Source organism: Phoxinus phoxinus, assembly GCF_949152265.1.
Source record: "Phoxinus phoxinus genome assembly, chromosome: 20".
NCBI lineage: Eukaryota > Metazoa > Chordata > Actinopteri > Cypriniformes > Leuciscidae > Phoxinus > Phoxinus phoxinus.
The window spans coordinates 5,906,979-5,931,013 of record NC_136895.1 but is presented as its reverse complement, the minus strand read 5'-3'; the positions used below and the strand labels follow the sequence as shown (position 1 = coordinate 5,931,013).

Here is a 24,035-nt window from a genome sequence, read left to right as displayed (position 1 = left end):
CATGATATCTGTGCTCCATTGATAATGGCTTTTTATAGTTGTGGTGCACACGCTTAACTCTGAGTCAGTCAACTTAGAGTTGATTGAACTAACTAATTTCAGCTGATCTGTAACCGAAAACTCAGAGTTTCCCATCTCAGGGTAAGTCAACTCAGAGTTCAAGTTTTAACTCAGAGTTGGTTGAACCTCCTTATTGAAACAGGCCCCAGTTGCTTTAATGTTAACATGCTACGAAAAAATAAATAAATTTGGTTTTCTTTGTAGTTAACTGAAAGTGTAATGCAAAAAGACATGATTAATGGTTTGTGATTCTTTTAATTACATTAAAACATTATTTCATACTCTAATGCCAAAGAATTATGATATATTTAAATGATAAAGCATTGCCGTATTTGTTATACTGCCATCATGGCGTCTAAAAAATAAGTTTGTTGTATTACAGTAAAAAATGTCTTTATAAACCAGTATATGAGAAATAAAAAGCAAAACTCAAAAGTACTGTACGTTGCATTTGCTGCATTACAGTAATGAGAACTTGAAAAGAGAAGAAAGTGATTTGTTATGGAAATAATGTCAGGCTTAATTTTGTTTTGTTTTGTTTTTTCCGCAGATTTTATTTGACCAAGCACAGCGATCAATCAAATCCCAACTCCTGGCGTTTGTGCGAGAGTGAGTATCTAAAAGATAAACTGTTGTTGTATCAATTTACATGATTCTGATCTCTAAATCATTACTTTAGTTATTAATAAAAACCTAGTGCTGGGCAACGATTAATCGCATCCAAAGTAAAGGTTTGTTCATAATATATGTGTGTGTACTGTGTATAATTATTTAGTATATATAAATACACACACATGCATATTTGCATGTATACTTTATATATAATTTATATTATATATAAATATAAATATTTTATATATAAATAACACGTTTTCTTAAATATATACATGCATGTGCGTGTATTTATATACACAAAATAATTATACACAGTACACACACATATATATTATGAACAAACCTTTACTTTGGATGCGATTACTCGTTGCCCAGCACTAATAAAATGTGAAATGTGAAGTTTTATATTAGCGGTTGACTAATATGGGTTTTTGCAAGTTTATCGCTATTTATTTGGGATAAATTCATGCAGTCCACGTCACATGGATGTTTTATAAAGTTTCAGGCCAGAGACAATGTAAAAAGTTATATATGAAATAGTACTTTTATTCAACATGGACTAAATTGATCAAAATACTTTTACATTGTTACAAAAAAATTCTAAGTCAAATAAATGCTGATTTTAAAGGTCCCATGACATGAAAATGTCACTTTATGAGGTTTTTAGCATTAATATGAGTTCCCCTAGCCTGCCTATGGTCCCCCAGTGGCGAGCGCGATATTGTTTTTTCCTCGAGAGACATCAGGCTTGCAAACGAGTGAAGCACGGCAGTTGCTCAGTGTTTGGATGTACAAATGAACACAAAAGTATTTTTTGGTTCCTTCATCCGAGCCTCTGAAGAACCCGTGGGTAATGTGAAGATCAGACAGATGATCTTTCTCTCAAAATCGCTCAATACTGTTTATGCATCAGTAGATCAAGCCAGTGACTAAAATATCAACTTCACATCGTTTCTCTTAGTGGGATGAAAATAATCTTTATTTAAACTGCGATTAAATTATATACAGAAAGCGATCACAGAACAATCCCTTTCCAATCGCCCGAGCTGTCAATCACACAGCGCGAGTCTATCTGGACACTTGCCAAAACTCGTTATGAAATCAGTGACGCGGTTACACTGCACAGCGAAGCTCTTGCTGTATCTGTTCGCATTGGGGAAAGCATTAGTAAGAGTGCAGAAACTGCGTCGCAATAAGATCTTCATTCACGCGATCATCAGACTGTCATCTGCTCAATGCTCATCACTGCAACCTTTCATGTGAATAGATCTAAATACTTTAAAAACTTTTCGTTTATCTCGATAGCTAGTAAAAACTCATAATAGCTGTAATAGTAAAAGTTTTCGAGAGAATTCCACATGTAATGCTGGTTATTTCATATGCAGCCAATCACAGTGGGCGTTTACACTGAGGTCTCACAGCAGCCAATCACAGTGGGCGTTTACACTGAAGTCTCACAGCAGCCAATCACAGCAGTGGGCGTTTACACTGAGGTCTCACAGCAGCCAATCACAGTGGGCGTTTACACTGAAGTCTCACAGCAGCCAATCACAGCAGTGGGCGTTTACACTGAGGTCTCACAACAGCCAATCACAGCAGTGGGTGTTTACACTGAGGTCTCACAACAGCCAATCACAGTGGGCGTTTACACTGAGGTCTCACAGCAGCCAATCACAGCAGTGGGTGTTTACACTGAGGTCTCACAACAGCCAATCACAGTGGGCGTTTACACTGAAGTATCACAGCAGCCAATCACAGCAGTGGGCGTTTACACTGAGGTCTCACAGCAGCCAATCACAGTGGGCGTTTACACTGAAGTCTCACAGCAGCCAATCACAGCAGTGGGCGTTTACACTGAGGTCTCACAGCAGCCAATCACAGTGGGCGTTTACACTGAGGTCTCACAGCAGCCAATCACAACAGAGGGCGTTTACACTGAAGTCTCACAGCAGCCAATCACAGCAGAGGGCGTTTACACTGAAGTCTCACAGCAGCCAATCACAGTGGGCGTTTACACTGAGGTCTCACAGCAGCCAATCACAGCAGTGGGCGTTTACACTGAAGTCTCACAGCAGCCAATCACAGCAGAGGGCGTTTACACTGAAGTCTCACAGCAGCCAATCACAGCAGAGGGCGTTTACACTGAAGTATCACAGCAGCCAATCACAGCAGAGGGCGTTTACACTGAGGTCTCACAGCAGCCAATCACAGTTTTGTTTTGACTAAAAAAATATACTAACATTATAAGGGCACCCCAGGAAACATTATAAAATAATAAAATAATCCATGCCATGGGACCTTTAAACTTTCTATTTATCAGTTTCCTCAAAAGTATGAAGCAGCACAACCATTTTCAACATTGATGATGATGATAATAATAATATATGTTTCTTGATCATCAAATCATCATATTATACTGATTTCTGAAGGATCATGTGACACTGAAGACTGGAGTAATGATGCTGAAAACTCAGCTTTGATCACAGCAATAAATTACAGTTTGACATATATTCACATAGAAAACAGCTGTTCTAAATTATAAAAAATATTTCACAATATTTCCGTTTTTATTGTATTTTTAATTAAATAAATGCAGCCTTGGTGAGCAGAAGAGACTTATTTTTAAACATTTAACAAATCTCTCCAAGCCCGAACTTTGACCCGTCCGCAACAGAACTTAATGAGAGCGATGCTAGTCGTCCCCTGAGACGTCCTCTTCTGCCAAACCGAGTGCAGACACAGAGCCATTCTTCTGCTGTGGGTTTATGCTGGCGAGCGCTGGGTGCACATGTAAGGAATGGTATTGCTGTGCGCAGGGACCTTCGGAAGTTTAAAGAAGCCAAGAAGCAGTTTGACAAAGTGAGCGAGGAGAAGGACGCAGCGCTGTCCAAAAATGCCCAGGCGCCCCGGAACAAACCGCACGAGGTGGAGGAGGCCAGCAACATCCTCAACGCCACGCGCAAGTGTTTCCGGCACATCGTCCTGGACTACGTGCTGCAGGTGACACACACACACACACACACATTCATCATCGTAGTGTTGTACTGCCTTTATGCTGATTAATTATGTAACTCTGGATCACAAAACCAGTCTGGAGTCGCACGGGTATATCTGTGGCAATAGCCAACTATACATTGTATGGGTCAAAATTATCGGTTTTTCTTTTATGCCAAAAATCATTAGGATATTAAGATCATGTTCCATGAAGATATTTTATACATTTCCTACCGTAAATATATAAAACATGTATTTTTGTGAGTGAATGCAGCACAATCGTGAACATAAATGCACAACTTTAAAGGAGATTTTCTCAATGTTTCCATTTTTTGTCACCTTCAGATTCCAGATTTTCAATAGTTGTATCTCAGACAAATATACATCATAACAAACCACACATCAATGGAAAGATTATTTAGTCAGCTTTCAGATGATATATACATCTCAATTTAAAAAAACTGACCCATGTGACTGGTTTTGTGGTCCAGGGTCACATATGTGTTACTGTACAATATACAGTATCATTTATCTACTGTTTTTAACAGTTAACATTTTTTTACGTAAAACAAATGAAATACAAAAAAAAAAATTAAGCTAAACTTTTTAAATTAAATTAATTTTAGTTTTAGTTTTGTTTATAGGTAAACATGTTTGCTTTATTTAGTGTTTTGTTGTTTTAGTATCTACCACTTTTCAAAGCAAAACAGACTTTGACAAAATTCAAAATGAGATCTTGAGGGAAAATATGGTGAATTGTGAAAATGTCACTTACACTCTTAAAGGGATAGTTCACTTTGATATTAAATGTTGGTGTGTTTTATCTTACCTGAAGTGCATCCAAGATGTCGGTGTCTTTGTCTCCGCAGTAGTTTTGATATTTTTAGGTCAAACAGACGTTCTTGTCTGTCAGTCATATAATGCAGGTCTATGGTCACTGTCTCCAAAAGCATGCAGAGAAAAGTCCAAATTAAAAAATTCCCCATCGTATGTGCACATTGATGGCCTAAGACAGGAAACAAGCGGTTTGTGTGATAAAACGAACAGTATTTATATAGTTTTTATCTCTTTTACACAACCACGTCCGAGTGATCTGTTTACACCGGATTTCTTCCCCGGAAACTAATCTAACCGCCTTCGATTGGACGTTGCATTTTTAAACTCAGCAGAAACGCGTGTGATTGGCTGTACGGCTCAACGTATGCCTTTGATTGTTCAGGTCAATCAAAGGCATACGTTGAGCCGTACAGCCAATCACACGCGTTTCTGCTGAGTTTAAAAAAAGAGATAAAAACGATATAAATACTGTTGGTTTTATCACACAAACCGCTTGTTTCGTGTCTTAGGCCATCAATGTGCATATGGAGCTTATATTATGACAAAATTATTTGAATTTGAATTGTGTAAATCTGAATTATTTGCAAGTGTAATCTAACAAAATTGAATTTTAGGTGGTAGTTTAAATAGTTCTGAATTTGAATTTTTTTAAACGAATATTGAACATTTGAAATTTAACAAATTGAAATATTTTTATGGCTGAATTTTATAGACATGTATTTTCAAACAGTAATATTCAGTTAAAAAAAATTCAGATTCAAGTTTTCAAGATGAAGAAATTCAGAACTTCAAATTCAGTTTTCTAAAATTCAATGTCAAAAATTCAAGTTAAAAAATTCAGATCTGACAGAAAGTAGGTCACAGGTCATCCACAGGGAAGAGTAGATGATCTCAGAAAAGTCGAACAGAGCATTTTGGCCAGTTGCCACTCTCTGAGGGACATTCTAAAACGCTTACGTGAAAAACGCTTAACGTGGCTCACTGTACGAAGACAGTGATATTAAAGGACCAAACTCAGTACAAATCATATTAATAAACCATACTTTGTATAAAAAATCAGATGAGCCCAGAATACCTACGCAACGCGTTTAATTGTGCGTTAAGCATTTCCTTACCATAGAAAACCGTTATAAGAAAACGCTTAACGTGGCTTACTGTACAAAGACAGTGATATAAGGACCGTACACATCATATTAATAAACCATACTATGTATAAAAAATCAGATGAGCCCAGAATATGAACCCAACTCGTTAAGCATTTCCTTACCATAGAAAACCGATAAGAAAACGCTTAACGTGGCTTACTGTACAAAGACAAGGACCAAACTCAGTAGCCTACGCATCATAATAATAAACCATGTATAAAAAATCAGATGAGCCCAGAATATGAACGCAACGCGTTTAATTACGCGTTAAGCATGTTCTTATAGAAAACCGTTATAAGAAAACACTTAACGTAGCTTAATAAACCTTAAACCTGATTTTTTATACATAGTAGGCCTATGGTTTATTAAGGACCATTTAAGGTTTATTAAGCCACGTTAAGCGTTTTCTTATAACGGTTTTCTATGATTAGAACATGCTTAATTAAACGCGTTGCGTTCATATTCTGGGCTCATCTGATTTTTTATACAAAGTAGTTTATTAATATGATTTGTACTGAGTTTGGTCCTTTAATATCACTGTCTTCGTACAGTAAGCCACGTTAAGCGTTTTCATATCGGTTTTCTATTAAGGAATTTGCTCAACGCGTAATTAAACGCGTTGCGTTCATATTCTGGGCTCATCTGATTTTTTATACATGGTTTATTATTATGATGCGTAGGCTACTGAGTTTGGTCCTTGTCTTTGTACAGTAAGCCACGTTAAGCGTTTTCTTATCGGTTTTCTATGGTAAGGAAATGCTTAACGCGTTGCGTTCATATTCTGGGCTCATCTGATTTTTTATACAAAGTATGGTTTATTAATATGATTTGTACTGAGTTTGGTCCTTTAATATCACTATCTTCGTACAGTGAGCCACGTTAAGCGGTTTTCACGTAAGCGTTTTAATGTCCACTCTTGTCATGAATCGCCCGGAGGTAAGTGATTCTTAAACATGAATGATTTTGTGTTTATATGTTAGGTTAGCGTTCTCAGCACGTGGGACATTGTCTAAGCGGTCTCTGGTGTTTGTTTTAAAGTAGCCTACATTTTGTGTAAAATTGATTAGAACGCCACCTTGTCTACTAGACCTCAGTTACACAGACAGGACGCGAGCGGCGCGACGCAACACAGCTTGAAGCGACTGTTGCAAAGAGCTGGGACTAGGTCAGAAATAGGATGGGGAATCCGTGTGCTGTTGGGGATTTCACGGGTCGCGTCGCACCGTTCGCGTCCGGTCTAGACTGCGTTGTACATGTAATAGACCTCCGGGCGATTCATGACAAGAGTCAGAGAGTGGCAACCTCTTGAACCACCACCACGTTCGCGCTGGAAAACTTCCGCAGTCCCCAACTGGCCAAAATGCTCTGTTCGACTTTTCTGAGATCATCTACTCTTCCCTGTGGATGACCTGTGACCTACTTTCTGTCAGATCTGAATTTTTTAACTTGAATTTTTGACATTGAATTTTAGAAAACTGAATTTGAAGTTCTGAATTTCTTCATCTTGAAAACTTGAATCTGAATTTTTTTAAACTGAATATTACTGTTTGAAAATACATGTCTATAAAATTCAGCCATAAAAACATTTCAATTTGATAAATTTCAAATGTTCAATATTCGTTTAAAAAAATTCAAATTCAGAACTATTTAAACTACCACCTAAAATTCAATTTTGTTAGATTACACTTGCAAATAATTCAGATTTACACAATTCAAATTCAAATCATTTTGTCATAATATAAGCTCCATATGTGCACTTACCATGGGGAATTTTTTCATTTGGACTTTTCTCTGCATGCTTTTGGAGACAGTTAGGGTTAGTAGGGTGTTAATAGGGTATTAGTAGACTGGTACGGTTAGGGTTAGAATACGTTGACATGTAGTTGCAAAGTCAACACAATGTGCTAAAGGGACCATCACAATAAAGTGTTGCCTGTTTTCTGTGTTGTTTTGTACCAGCTGATTTTACCAGCAAACAGACTATGGACAATACGACTTTATACACAATTTTATACCATATTTTCTACTCCTGTTTACTAGCCTAGTTGTTCATTTTGTGTAGTCTTGAGTCTTTGCTGCCCCTGTATACACTTCTCTAATTCCCTCCACCTTTGTACAAATTCCTGTGCCATTACATCATAGTCTCAAAACAAACACATAAATATCATATTAATAATACAGCTTTACTGGAGATAATAGTGTTCATGGGTTTGCGCGTGATGTGCATGAAATGGGGTTCTGCAGTAAAGAGAAGGAAACGTGATCGGTTAATGTCACACAATGCAGTTGTTCTCTGATTGCACTTCCTGTGTCCTGCCGTGACCACACGCTCCGTGTAAACGACTCCCCTTCACAGGGTCAGACTAGTGGCCGTAACTGAGTTACCGTAGGCTGACCTTTCCCTGAGAACGGTGTGCATCCGCCGGGAAACTGCAGTAAATCCCTCATGAGTCCGCCGTCGGCGAGGGCTTTAATGGGCTCGTTCTACAGTGTGCAGTGAAGAGCGCCACCTGGCGGCCCAGAGGGAGAACGCCGTGTGTCTGTTGACAGAGAATAAAGCCTTCAGGAAGCAGATGTCTTGCATCTGATAGTAATGTGTCATTATTGAAGCTGGAGTTGTTGCCGGTGTTCACTTTTACAGTTTTTGCTTTTGTTTGTCATGTAATGTTTATTATTTTTGCCGTGACCGAAATTGCATATATTGTAGTCACTAAATATTTAAACATGTAAAGTAACATGTCACCAAACGTAAAAATATTACAGGTGAAACTCGAAAAATTTGAATATGGTCATTTATTTCAGTAATTCAACTTAAAAGGTGAAACTAATATATTATATAGACTCATTACATGCAAAGTGAGATATTTCAAGCCTTTATTAGTTATAATTTTGATGATTATGGTTTACAGATTATGAAAACCCCAAATTCAAAATTAGAATATTGTGAAAAGGTTTTGATAAGCTGTAAACCATAATCATCACAATTATAACTAATAAAGGCTTGAAATATCTCACTTTGCATGTAATGAGTCTATATAATATATTAGTTTCACCTTTTAAGTTGAATTACTGAAATAAATGAACTTTTGCACCATATTAAAATTTTTCACGTTTCATATATATATATGAAAAAAATGATAAAAGACAAAATCGAACACATCAATCTTTGTCTAATTTTGTTGACAATATTAACACTTCCCTTCTGTGGGAAACCCCCAATTATATTTTTGACCTCGTCTTTATTGTTTTACTTTTGTTTTGAATACTTAACAATGCCAATAAAAACCACCTGTTTTTAAGTAGGGAATTTTTAGGTCAAACTTTTTTTTTTTGAAGGTGACGTAGTTACACGTTCATGTACATACTATAGTAATAACAGTAAATTATGCATAATTACAAGCAACTAACCTTGAACCAAACCCTAATCGTAACTCTATAGTAAGTACATTCATATTTCTCAGTACTTATTTGAGTAAGATAAGTACTTATTGATGTATTTCTTTCTTTCAGATTAATGTGCTCCAGTCGAAGAGGCGGTCAGAGATCCTCAAATCGGTAAGGTATTCCCTCATGATGTGTCCCTCAGATGATGTGTGTGAGCTGCTGCTGAAACTCTCGTGTGTTACACAGATGCTGTCGTTCATGTACGCACACCTGACCTTCTTCCATCAGGGCTATGATCTGTTCAGTGAACTACAACCCCTCATGAAACACCTGACTGGACAGGTACATCATACATCTCTCATCTATCGGTCTGTCTATTGTCCAAACTATACACGCATGCCTAAACATATCCATACATGTAAGCTGTACATACCGAAACTATACACACATACTATATGTAGTATCCATACATGCCTATATACTACCTATATATACTGTCCATACACGCATGCATTTACATTCTATCTATAGATACATACTATCCATACACACACATACACACACGCACACACGCCTATACATACATGTCTATACATACTATCCATACACACACGCACACGGGCCTATACATACATGTCTATACATACTATCCTTACATAACTATACATACTATCTATACATACATACTGTCCATACACACATGCCTATAGTCAAGTCAAGTCATCTTCATTTATACATCGCTTTTAACAATGTAGATTGTTTCAAAGCTGCTTTACAGAGATAAACGTATAATTTAAGGTAACAGATTGTTTTGGCTTTATAGCGGTTCTTGAATAATGTTATTTTCCAGCTAAAGTTAGTTTTGATTGATTCACTTCCATCACAACGATCATTAGTTATTAAATTAGGGGCCGCTAAGACGACACCGTTCTCTCTACACAGACTTTAAACCCGAACCTGTGAGAAACACTGATGGCGCTCACGTGCGCATTAAAGGGCACCTATTATGACATTTAAAATGTTCCTAATGTTGTTTAGGGAGTCCCCAACAACAGTTTTACATGCATGCAATGACAAAAAACACTTTTGTTTTCGTATAATATGCATTTATTTTTACCTGATTTGCTCACCGACTCCCAAATGAATCGTTCAACGACTCGTTTTCCAAACCCCTCCTTTGCGCTATGCTAATCTGCGTTGATTGGTCAGATGACCCAGCAGTGTTTACAGAGATAATACTTATTTTTAAAACGGAGTACAATGATGCTTTTATCAATTAAATTGTATTATAATAATGATTATAGTCCACTGCTTTATAGTTTGTAGTAAAAAACGAAAAATAAGATAAATAATTTAATGTTATGTTAGCGAGCATAACGTTAGCCCAGAGTTCATATTGTAAAAGCACAATCAGTCTTTGTTTGCATTAGCCCGATGCATAAACATAACGTTTTTACAAAAAAAAAAAATGCAGTTACGTTACTACGAGGTATTATTCTATTCTTTAGACAACTCCGAAAACAACGACAAACACTTCACATATCTCAATACACTTGCCATTGAAGACCTAGAAGCTAAACGGTGCTTACACAACAAACAAAATAATGATTAAGCATGCTACATAAAATATAAAAGCAAAAATGATTAATAACACTTACAGGTTGTGATACGGAGGAGGAAGCTGATGCAAATACACTTGGAACTGAACCTTCCTTCAATATCAGCGAATCCAAGTTTGATTGCATTTAAAAAAGCAATCGTCTTCAAAATGGCGCGAACAAAGCACAAGGCTCGGACTATACTTCTGTGGTATAGTGAATTGTAGCCACTTAGTCTTCAAATGCTCCTCCTTGGGCAGATGAAAAAAGTTGTCTTTTGAGTTGCACTTCAGAACACAGCGTCTCGTCGCCATGATATTTTCCCCTGCTGGCCTTGGAGCGCAATAAGTGGGCGTATCGTATTCAAATAACTTGACAAGTTGACGTCATCTAGTCAGAGAAAAAGCTTCGGTCTTCTAACGATTCATAAAAATGACTCAGAGTCGACTCTCACTTTTGAAAGACAATAACTTTATATACGGTGCACTTTCATATTTCAAACTTTGCAGGATGTTTTTGTTCACTTAGATCTATGTTACACACTACATGAAAGGTACATTTCAAAATTCCATAATAGGTGCCCTTTAAGAATTAATTCTATAGTTATGTGCGTTTGAATATATGTGCGCAGGTTTGTAATTCTCTTCAAACCAAGCCTTAACAAACTACTTGTCCTGCATACAGAATTTTATTTTATCACTACGGGGAGATACGCAAAATTTCAACAATGCTTTATCTGTAGAGTGGTAACGGGATCCTCCATAGGGAGAGGCTAGTCGGCACTTCAGCGCTGCGTTGTCATCGGGTCCAGGCGAAGGTCCTTCGTCAGATCTGGATCCGGCCTGGATCCGGCAGGCTGCGGGAAAACCTCGGGATAGACAAAGACACTAAAATTAGCGTAGATGCCATTCTTCTTATGATGTAGCGAGTACATCAGGATTTAAGGGAAGTGTTCCCAGTTCCGGCTGACCTAAACTATGCAGCCGAACATTGAGTTATAGAAGTCTATAATGTGTTATGTGAATGCTAGGTCAAAGAGATGTGTTTTTAGTCTAGATTTGAACTGACAGAGTGTGTCTGCTTCCCGGACAATGGTAGGAAGACTGTTCCTGAGTTTTGGTGCTAAGTAGGAAAAGGATCTACCGCCAGCAGTCGATTTTGATATTCTAGGTATTATTAACTGGCCGGGATTTTGAGATCGCAGTAGACGTGAAGGACTATAATGCGTTAAGAGCTCGCTCAAGTACTGCGGAGCTAAACCATTCAGTGCTTTGTAAGTAATCAGCAATATTTAAAATGTATACGATGTTTAATAGGCAGCCAATGCAGTGTTGACAGAACGGGGCTAATATGGTCATACTTTCCCTAGCTGTACATATATACATAGCCTATACATACTATCCTTACATAACTATACATACTATCTATACATACATACTGTCCATACACACACAGACATGCCTATACATACATGTCTATACATACATACTACATGCATACTACCCATACACACACATGCCCATACATACATACATGCATACTATCCATACATACCTATACATACTTTCCATACACACATGTCTATACATACTACCTATATATACATACTATCTGTCTGTCTGTCTAATCTCATGTGCCAACAGATAGTGGTTATATAATTTGTGTCTACATAAAAGCGGAAGCTCGATTTCTGCATCAAAGCAGTGTTTTCATTTTCACCCGGTGAGATGAGGAGCGCGTGAGTCCTTGTTTCCGCGGGCAGTAATGAGATGGGCTTCTGGAGATGTGTGATTGGCTGTTGTTACACTGGAAACAGGAACTTAAACTGGGTGATTAAAGGGTTTTCCCTGTCTGGGAGCTAATGGAGTCTATATGAGGCAGTTCAGATCAGAGTGGATGTGAATTACACAAGTTCTCAGGATCAGTGGGACACCATGAAGCTGAAGAGCGTGGAGCGCTTCTGTCGAGGCGTCTGGAGGAGCTGCTCACAGGTCTGCATGCGTTCTGCTCACTTTAGACGAAATGACGTTTGGGAATTATATAGTGACCCAAAATATTGAAAACAAAAAGTAAACTACATATAATGATTATAATAATAATAATGAAGTGTTTTGTAAGTGTCTGAGTATTTGTATCATTTTTGGATGCTGTACTGAAATATGAAGATGGAACATTTCAATTGATGGATCTGGAGTTATTATGTACATTTACAAAATGCATTTTCATAATGAACAACTAGCATTATCGTAGTATAACTTTGAGTCACATTGTTTTGACGCAGCTGGTTGATTCATGCTCACAGGATTTGTCAGGTGGTCAGTCTTTGTCAAACACCTATCGAGAGTGGAAACTGTGTGACTGCCACGGGGAAAAACATTTCCCATCTGATATTATCAGCGGTTTATCTGCCGCCTCTTTCCCGGCGGATCGACAGAAGCGCTCGAGCGAGATCCAGCGCGTGACGTGATGCAGGGTGATGGATGATCGCTTGCTGTGTGTGTAATGGGATCTTAGCACTCTTTATCAGCTCAGTGCACTTCCTGTCAGCAACTTCCCCTATAGAAAAACTTCCCCTATAGAAAAACTTCCCCTATAGAAAAACTTCCCCTATAGAAAAGACAAATAAGTGAAGCGGGTTTCACTGGTACTGTTGGTTACGCTTAGGGTTAGTGATCTCTGAACCCTTAAACTTTGCTAGTTCCTAAATGTTGACAGCATGTACAACATTTTAAGCAAGTAATTTGATTTAAAACGAGCCTCTTCATCAGATCCTTCACCCTCAGATCACCAAAATTGATTAAAATAAGCAAGTAAAATAGTTATAATTCTTTCCTACTCTTTTTAATCATTGAATTTAATCACTGAAGTATTTCCCAGTCATTCGTGATCAACCGGATAACGATTTTTAACTCCCATCAAATATTTTAGAGCTTAACATAATTATAAAAATGTATATTAATTATAAATCTGTTGATGGAGTTAACATGTCTAGAAACCACACTTTTAATATTAGACTTCCTCATACTGTATATACATACATGTTTTCCAAGATTTCTGGTTATTCATAAGAAACAAACTGTTGTTGAGGGAATTAATACAAATAAGAAAAATCTGTTTTTTATTTGTTTTAAACCATTTTAAATCATGAGGCCCTCTGGTTGAGAACCGGTGACGTGTGTATATATACAGTGCCCTCCACAATTATTGGCACCCCTGTTTAAGATGTGGTCGAGGACTTCTAAAAATTATCCTTTTTTTTTTAAACAACATAGAACCCAAATACAAAAAAAGAGAAAAATCCAACCTTTTATTTAAGTACATTACTTTGGTGGTAAAAAAAAAATAAAAAATTTAGAAAAACAAAAACTTGAAATCATGTGTCCCACAATTATTGGCACCCCTGATGTTAATACTTTGTACAACCCCCTTTTGCCAACAAGACAGCACTTAATCTCCTCCTATAACATTTCACAAGATTGGAGAACACAGAGAGAGGGATCTTTGACCATTCTTCTTTGCACAATCTTTCTAGATCATCCAGTGTCCTGGGTCCTCTCTTATGCACTCTCCTCTTTAGCTCGCCCCACAGGTTTTCGATTGGGTTGAGGTCTGGGGACTGAGATGGCCATGGGAGGACCTTAGTTTGTGACTGCTGAACCATTTTTGTGTAGATTTTGCCACATGTTTTGGATCATTATCCTGCTGAAAGACCCAATTGACGACCCATCTTCAGCTTTCTGGCAGAGGCCATCAGGTTTTTATTTAAAATGTCCTGGTAGTTCAAAGCGTTCATAATGCCATGCACCCTAACAAGGTTCCCAAGGCCTTTGGAAGAAAAACAGGCCAACAGCATCACAGATCCTCCACCATACTTCACTGTAGACATGAGGTGCTTTTCGGCATACTCATCTTTTGTTTTACGCCAGACCCACTTAGAGTGTTTGTTGCCAAAAAGCTCAATCTTAGTCTCATCTGACCAAAGCACACAATCCCAGTTGAAGTCCCAGTGCCGCTTAGCAAACTCCAGACGTTTACGTTTGTGAGTGTTAGTGAGAAAAGGCTTTTTCCTTGCATGCCTCCCAAACAGCTTGTTGGCATGTAGAGAGCGTCTGATGGTTGTTTTGGAGACTTTGTGACCCCAAGATGCCACTCTTTGATGCAATTCTGTGACAGTGAGTTAAGGACTTTTTTTTACTTCTCTTACCATCCTCCTCACTGTGCGTTGTGGCAAGATAAACTTGGGACCTCTTCCAGCCTTGTTTGTCACTGTTCCAGTTGTTTTAAACTTCTGAATGATTCCTCTGACTGTAGATACGGGCAAGTTAAGGTGAGTGGCTATTTTCTTGTAGCCATTGCCTGACTTATGAAGGTCGACACACATCTGCCTTATTTGAATGGTGTGTTCTTTTGTCTTTGCCATGTTGACAAATGGGTAAGAGAATTAGGCCTCTGTGTCATGTCATATTTATACCCCAGGGAAACAGGAAGTCATGAATTACTAATTAAAAGTTTCTAGATACCCTGACCAACTTTAGCAACTACAGAAAAATATATTTTAAAAAAAATCAATTACATTTTTCAGCGGTATTGTTAGGGGTGCCAATAATTGTGGGACACATGATTTCAAGGTTTTTTTTTTCTAAATTTTTGATTTTTTTTTTACCACCAAAGTAATGTACTTAAATAAAAGGTTGGATTTTTCTCTTTTTTTGTATTTGGGTTCTATGTTGTTTAAAAAAAAAGGGAGAATTTTTAGAAGTCCCCGACCACATCTTAAACAGGGGTGCCAATAATTGTGGAGGGCACTGTATATATATATAAAAAAAATTAAATAAAAAAAAACATATGTATATATAAAAAAATCAGTGAATCGTTTTTATCAGTGGTTCTCAGCCTGGTATAATATTAATATAATTACTCACAATTATATAGCATGTAACTATTGGCTGGCGAGGTTTATTTGTGGCAGACGAGCAAGTCACTGAATCGGCGAGTTGTTTTATTTCCATACATTTCACATTTATTTAATTTCTTAATAGTTTCAAAACACGCTATTTGATCTTCTGCGGATCTGATGAGGCAGTTGAATGGGAAGCGAATGGAAATAAACTGTGAAATCAGTCTGAAATCACCAGTTTCACACACATCAGCTGTAGAGGTAATAATAGGGGTGTCCAATAATATATTAACGACCTCTAATTTGATAGAACGATCCATAGTTTAGAAGAACAGTGCAGTGGAATATTCCCTTTAGAGTCGATGAGTGTAGAGTTGGCCATTGGAAATGTTATGAATGTTTTACAGTTACACTCTTGAATGTGTTAAGCAGTGTGTGGTGCCGGTAAAGCAGTGCATTATGGTCCATCATCATCTTAGAATATGGGAAAATAATGAGGCAATGTGGTTTTCCACGCAGATGTAGGAAACCAGACCATCTTTTAACCACACGACTTTGTGTTTAAAGTGGCTTCTCATTGGCAGCCATGCGCTTAATTCCAGATTTAAGTTCAGTACCGTTGTGTGAAGGCGGTGTCTCACTCTGTGCCTTGAAACTATTTTGTTTAACACATGAAAACATTCTTCACCTTACATTTTTAAAGTGGAATATGCACCTGCTTCATAGGTTGACACAAATAACTCTGACTCGTCGGTTTTTTTTTTTATATTTGTTTTTCAATTTTAATATCTTGTCTTTCAGCTGGATCAGCTGGTGATTGATTCGGCCAAAGAGAGGAAGGATATGGAGACGAAACACTCGACTATTCAACAGAAGGTACAAGAGCTTCTCCAAACACTTGAACATTAATGATCCTCAAATCTCTCACGATACAGGGCCAATCAGAAAATAGTTGTTCGACCAATGAGAACAAGCAACAGAATCATGTTGTTGATGCTTTGTGAAACGGAGCATCCTTCTCTTCTCTTCTCTTCTCTTCTCTTCTCTTCTCTTCTCTTCTCTTCTCTTCTCTTCTCTTCTCTTCTCTCCTCTCCTCTCCTCTCCTCTCCTCTCCTCTCCTCTCCTCTTCTCTTCTCTCCTCTCCTCTCCTCTCCTCTCCTCTCCTCTCCTCTCCTCTTCTCTTCTCTTCTTTCTTTGGGTTTTGACCTTTAGAAATGGTTTAAAGTATACAAAGCAAAGCTTTCGCCTGATATCCTGTCCTCGGGTATGTGAATAAACACTCAAAGTAATAAAGCTGCTGTTGTTACAGTAGAGCTGTTCATCTCTCGGTATTACCACGAGCATGATGGAAGATTTGAACTGAATGAACATGGCATTGTGCAAGTGCGTTCTGGGTAGTGGTTGGGTCATCAGGATATCAATACCAATTCCACTGAAATTTCATTATTCCTTTATCAGTTTCATTACCACAGCAATTTAAAAACTATTTGCCCCTGGAAGTCCCTCACATAAAATATATATATTTTATTGGGTTTAATTTACACTTTGTGTAGATGCACTTTTATGATGGATAGATGCACTTTTATGGTGGACAGATGCACTTTCATCATGGATAGATGCACTTTTATGATGGACAGATGCACTTTTATGATGGATAGATGCACTTTCATCATGGATGATGCACTTTTATGATGGACAGATGCACTTTTATGATGGATAGAAGCACTTTTATGATGGATAGATGCACTTTCATCATGGACAGAAGCACTTTTATGATGGATAGATGCACTTTTATGATGGACAGATGCACTTTTATGATGGACAGATGCACTTTTTATGATGGACAGATGCACTTTTATGATGGACAAATGCACTTTTATGATGGACAGATGCACTTTTATGATGGATAGATGCACTTTTATGATGGATAGATGGACTTTCATCATGGATGATGCACTTTTATGATGGATAGATGCACTTTTATCATGGATAGATTCACTTTCATCATGGATAGATGCACTTTCATCATGGATAGATGCACTTTCATCATGGATAGATGCACTTTCATCATGGATAGATTCACTTTCATCATGGATAGATTCACTTTCATCATGGATAGATTCACTTTCATCATGGATAGTATCATGGATAGATGCACTTTTATGATAGATAGATGCACTTTTATGATGGATAGATGCACTTTTATCATGGATAGATGCAATTTTATGATGGATAGATGCACTTTTATCATGGATAGATGCACTTTTATCATGGATAGATGCACTTTTATCATGGATAGTATCATGGATAGATGCACTTTCATCATGGATAGATGCACTTTCATCATGGATAGTATCATGGATAGATGCACTTTTATCATGGATAGATTCACTTTCATCATGGATAGATTCACTTTCATCATGGATAGTATCATGGATAGATGCACTTTTATCATGGATAGATGCACTTTTATCATGGATAGATTCACTTTCATCATGGATGATGCACTTTTATCATGGATAGATGCACTTTTATCATGGATAGATGCACTTTTATCATGGATAGATGCACTTTTATCATGGATAGATTCACTTTCATCATGGATGATGCACTTTTATCATGGATAGATGCACTTTTATCATGGATAGATGCACTTTTATCATGGATAGATGCACTTTATGGACTAAAACAGAAACATCCATTCACTGCCATTATAAAGTTTGGAAGAGCCAGTACATTTTTTAATAAAACTCTGATTGTGTTCGTCTGAAAAAAGAATGTCATATACACCTAGGATGACTTGAGGGCGAGTTAATCATGGGCTATTGAGTGAAATATCCCTTTAAGACGCACTAAAGCCGCGTTTCCACCGAAATTACCCGGAACAATTTGTCCCAGGAACTTTTTTCCCAGGAACTTTTTTTGCCCCAGACCGGTTGCTTTCTGCGTTTACACCGCGGTCTAAAGTACCGGGAAGATTATAAACTGCGCGCAGCTCCTCCCACTGTCTGCGACGCACAGTAATCAGTTTTGAGCGCCACATTTTTAATAAGTATGGAGGAGATTCAAACTGTGCTGTAGTTGTGTGTGATGTATTGCGGACATTGACCGTGAGATGGCTAGGACGAACGCGCAGAAAATTTCCTGTTTCCATATTTGCAGACAGACAACTCTCACTGCATGAAGCCACGAACCGCAATATATTTTTAAAAATGCCGGTTAAAATAGAATGCTGCGTGGAGTCATCCAGTGAAAATGCGGCGTGAACACAACCAATCAGCATCTTCAGCGCACAAGTCCCGTCCCCGAAAGTTCCTGAACTTTGAAAAGTACTACCTCGCCAGCAGAGACTTTCTGAGGGGGAAATATTTACCTGGAACTTCATTTAGACCCTGATCCTGCGGTGTAAACACACCGAGTACCAGCCCAAAGTTCCTAGTTCCTGGGGAAAGTTCCCGCGGTGGATACGCGGCTCATGCTAAATTAAAGTAGTATATGTATCTGAATTAGAAAAAATTATCTTTTTAATGTCAATATTTTTAATATTGTAAATATCCAGTCATGTCATTTACAACCTGAAGGCGCTTCATGAACCACTGTATGTTCATCTATCATGCTGTATTGCTGATGCCACAATCCAGCTCTCCCTTGATCTCATGCCAAGTGTGACTCGATCTCTCTATATTTGTTTTCCTCCTCTCTCTCTCTCTCATCCGCTGTATCAGCAGTTGTTAACGTGCTCTCTCTTCTTTTCTGACTGCTCATATGAGGCCACACTGCAGGTGAGTCTGTCCCTTCTGTCTTTTCCTTCTGAATGCTGCATGAATCACGCTACTATCCTCATCAGAGAGTTACCTACCGGTACATTAATTATGGTAATCAGACACATGCTTTTGCGTCAATAGCTCATGTTATCAAATACAAGTATTGTTATTTTATCTTTTTTTTTTAATGTAATTCAAAATAAATAAATAAATATTTTAATATATATAAGAGATTCGTTGCAACTAGACTCTGGCAACTACGTAGCATCGTGCTAATCTCCATAAAGAACACCCTAGCAACTGTGATTAATAATAATAATAATAATAGGGCTGTCAATAGACAATTAATTTTTTTCTGCGATTAATCACACCCTTTTGTGCGATTTAGTCGCGATTAATCACATACTTATCTCGGAATTAAAGTTCGCACCAGAGTTCTAAAACTCGTTGACAATATTGAAGAGTAGCAGAGTTCACACCACAGCTATAACGATAACTAAATAGAGAAATTATATTGTTGAGATCACTTTTGGAATGACACTGACAGCCAATCAGAATCCATCCTAATTTAAGGGCTCGCGCATTTAAAATGGCAGACGACATTGTGGAGAAGTTAAAGGAGAACTTTTTTAACTTAATAAAACTGTCTAGAAATCATTTGGATGGTTAAACAACACACACACACACACACACACACACTTACACTTTATTATGCTATTATACTCCATATAACTCCATGTAAAAGCCAGAAACTAAGCTTTTTTTTATCTAAAGGGTTAATGGTGCCACCTGGTTATCAACAGTAAACATTACAAATTTTACCTCTTCCCAACAGGGAAAACCACCAACAATCAAAAATGCATGATTATATGGTGTCATAGCTTTGCAATCCAAAAATGTGGTTATAATGGAAGTCAATGGGGCAAAAACAGCCACGAACAGTAAATGAGGAAGAAAAATTTAAAATCTGATGCTGCACAAAAACTAACAATGCATCAAAACCAATGTTGTTTCTAATCTTTGACATGTCCAAGACTGTGATAAAAGGTAAAAAAAATCCAGTCCACAATCACATTTTATATAGAAAATAAGTCATTTTGTGTTTTTTTCCCCAAATCAGTGACATAATTTATGAATTTTGGAATTAAAGAGTTAAAATCCTGAATTTTTTAAAAACATTTAGTAGTTTTGAACAGGACTGAGGTTGATTAATAGATTTATGCCAAAAAAAATTGAAAAAAATATTTATCTGATCAATTTTTACAGCAGTTTAAAGTAGTGGCTGTTTTCAGCCCCGAGCATAACGAAAGGGTAGTGAATTTGCCCACAGTGTACTGTTAAGTTTTAGAAAATTTTCAAAGCATTTTCCTAAAATATGTGTCAAAATAAGATTTGTCACCAAAAATCATTCCATTTGCTGAAACACGGAAAAAGATATGGCCAAATTAACACTCAAAAATACCCCATAGTGGCTGAAAACATCCCCAACAGCACATAAGGGTCAAAATGATCTGATCACAAACAGAAGTGAAATCGGGTCGGTGTGATAAACTCCCGAGATCATCTAACTACATTAATGACGCAATTCCGCGCGCTTCAGGCATTTATTTGCGTTCAATTATTTTACCGCTTTAAGGATTTTTTTTCATTAATTGGATGTGTTAAAACATTGACAGCCCTGTTTAATAATCCTTGACAAGTTGTCAAAAACACATTGAAGTGTGTGTATGGTGGTTGTAACTGTGGAATGAAGGGAATGAAGGGTTAATCACACTATCGTACTTGCACTCTGGAAGAAAATACTCAAAACAAAGCCGTACCAACGTGCGCTGCCGACAGTGTAAATGTTTAATGCTCGTCGTGGATTGGTGAATCCAACCCATGAGCCACAGTTAATGAATTCATTCAACACACACACACACACACACACACACACACACACACACACACACACACACACACACACACACACACACACACACACACACACAGGGGAGGAGCCAGCAATGGTTGCCAAGGCTTATGCCCGTCTCAGTCTTCATGTGCATGGACGTTCATTCTCACACACACGTAATGTTGAGTGTGTAGAGGCTCATTTCAGTTCAGGTGATCGTAGGCTGTCACAGTAATGTTTGGAAGTTAGATGAAACACACACACACTTCTCTCTTCGGCATGAAGATCTTCAGCAGGTTCCACTATGTGTGGTATCTGGTGAGTTAATCTGACTTTTGTTGTTGTTGTTGTTTACTTTGATAAATGCGAATGTCACGATTGCCTCTTGGGAGATTGGTGTGACGTCTTGCCTACATAATGACGTTTCTCATTTAGACGTCCGGTCAGCATCTGTTGTTTGGTTTGCTGGTTTTAGTTCATCAAGATGGGATTTTCATAATGATAACTATGTCATATACGCAAGTACAGGTTTGCATTGAAGACACATGGTTCATTTTATTTACCGTAGTAAATGACTGTTTTATGTATCTAGTGATCAGTTTGTATGTCCGGTACTGCTGTGTTCAACTGAATATTCGGTCAAAGAAAAAAATGGATGTCCATTATGATGAAAAGATTAACATTTTTGGAAGATTTTTTTTTTACATTTAATGACTCAAAAAGTCAAGTAGTTTAACCATCAAGGAAAATATAGTGGTGTAAAAAAGTGTCACTTAATGTTGATCATTATTTTCAAATTACGGTAAATAATTTTTCAATAAAATAAATAGTTTCTAAACAGAACTGCTGGACTACTTAAGAATTTTTTGACTTTGCAATTTAAAGTATGTTCCTCATATATCTAAACTCTTTGCACGAACGATCTTTGCATCACTTTCACGTAAACGTCTGCCGCTTCTTTGAGTTGTGTCCTGCTTGCGGCTGTGAAGAAGAGTTGCAGGTACCGCGTGTTGTTCTGGGTTTTGGGGAACAGCTGTGGCCTCAGTCTTTGTTCCTGCCACCCTGCGCGTGTATTAAGCGGGCTGGCTCACGTATCCGCTCATGGACTGATCAGGTTACAAAGAAATGGAAACCGAATCTGTTTTTTAATAACAGTTGGTGCTGTCGTGTCCATTTTGCCTGGACTACGGTGAACACACACTAGTGAAGGGTCACACTGAATGTCGTGGTGTGGAGTTCACGTAGAGGAGGATCATAAAGTGACGAAGAACCCAGTTCTGTTAGCGTTCACACTGTCACTGGCCTTGAAAGTGGATTCAGATCTCAGTTTAGCGCTTCTGGTCTCAGTCCACTTTCCATTCACACTGCAGATTGTTGTAACTTTAAAATTATTCTTATAATTGTTTTGTTTATTTGTTTATTTAAGGCGAGACACGGCAGACTGTTTTTTTTTTTTTTTTCACTGGTCAATTTTGAGATTTGGGGCTATTTGTCTTCACTAACATGTCTTCTTTCAGACTTGTGGTGAAAAAAAGTCAGAAATACACATTTAGGTCTTTATTTTACTACACTTTGTCAATTTGCGTCTGTAGATTTCTCAGAAATTCATCAAAAGTTGGCGTTATAAATCCTCATGATCCGCGATCTCTGTCTGCTCCTGTCATCACACACACCGTTAGAAAGCTCTCTCTCTCCTGTACAATGCTGTCAGATCCAAATATGCTCATTTCCTTTTTATCAGCAACCAATCGTGAAAGGACAATGGGCATTTAACTCTAAATGCGAAATCTCATTGGCTGATGTCAATTTCTGACAACGTGATTGGTTCAGATGCATCACGTGACGCGCTCTGACATTCAGATGTGTGTTTGACTGCTTTTATGTTCAGTTGAAGGCCATAAATGCTGTGTTATAAGTTTTTATGTGCTTTAAGTGGTTTGTATTGTTGTTGCTAATGATTTGATAAGATATTGTGTCTGTAAATAGTTGTTTCCACTAAAAAAGTATGAATTTTTACATTTCAAATCTTTAAATGCCTTTTTCTCAGAATGAGTTTTTTTGTCATTCTCCAGTAGAAACATCTCAGCCTATGTAGCACCTATGTACACCAAATTATCCAGTTATACACTTAGCAGTAGAAGTTAAAGGATATGTTCAGAGGGATTTGTTAATAAATCATTCCTGGCCTGATATATGTGCCATTTTAATAAAAAAAATATGGCGAAAATCATTTTTTTAAGAGTATGGACAGTATATTATGAGATAATGCCTAATTTGCATAATTAAATATACACATTTCAAAAACTTGTAATACATTTTTTTTGTATATACTTGTGTAAGCAATCAACTGAGGAAGTTTCATGGTCATATCTATTATTTAAAAAAATTACCCTATTCACCTGTAGTGTGAAAACAATATTGTACAACAATAAATAAATAAAATAATTTAAAATGAGTTAATCAATTTTAGTTTCTGCAACATAGAAATAAGGCAATACAATTTTTTTTGGTATCACTTTACTATACAGTTCAATTTGTTAACATTAATTATTGCATTAGGCATAATTTTTTACAGCATTTATTAACTTGTGTGTCCTGTTCTCCCCTGTTTACTGGAGATGTGATGTAAGAGTATCAGATCAAGCTGGATTCACACAGCATACGGGTCAGGCTGTAAACTTACCTCATCTACTAGTATGTCACGCGTATCTGTCTTCAGCTGTTTGAGTTTCATCCCATCACCAAACACAGGGTCCGGTGACGGCTCTAGTGTTACTGGGGCTTTGCTAGTCTGAGCTCAACTGGGCTGGACTTCACTAGTCTGAGCTCAACTGGGCTGGACTGAAC

General features: G+C 37.5%; 1 protein-coding gene across 5 annotated transcripts in view; it reads left to right on the top strand.

Annotated features, from left to right (window-relative positions):
* LOC306988903 (arf-GAP with coiled-coil, ANK repeat and PH domain-containing protein 2) overlaps positions 1-24,035 on the top strand; it is a 62,371-nt gene that overhangs the window by 23,567 nt on the left and 14,769 nt on the right. For 2 of the 5 annotated variants that reach the window (XR_013795523.1, XM_079594081.1), the window contains exons 5-10: positions 611-669; positions 3,492-3,675; positions 9,162-9,206; positions 9,282-9,377; positions 16,332-16,406; positions 19,259-19,312. Coding sequence is in view for 2 of the 5 variants with exons in the window: in XM_079594081.1 (XP_079450207.1) it covers positions 611-669; positions 3,492-3,675; positions 9,162-9,206; positions 9,282-9,377; positions 16,332-16,406; positions 19,259-19,312 (513 nt within the window). In the remaining 3 variants the exon portion in view is untranslated. The remainder of the gene's footprint in view (positions 1-610; positions 670-3,491; positions 3,676-9,161; positions 9,207-9,281; positions 9,378-16,331; positions 16,407-19,258; positions 19,313-24,035) is intronic. The other 3 variants (XR_013795521.1, XM_079594082.1, XR_013795522.1) reach the window with 2 other exon arrangements.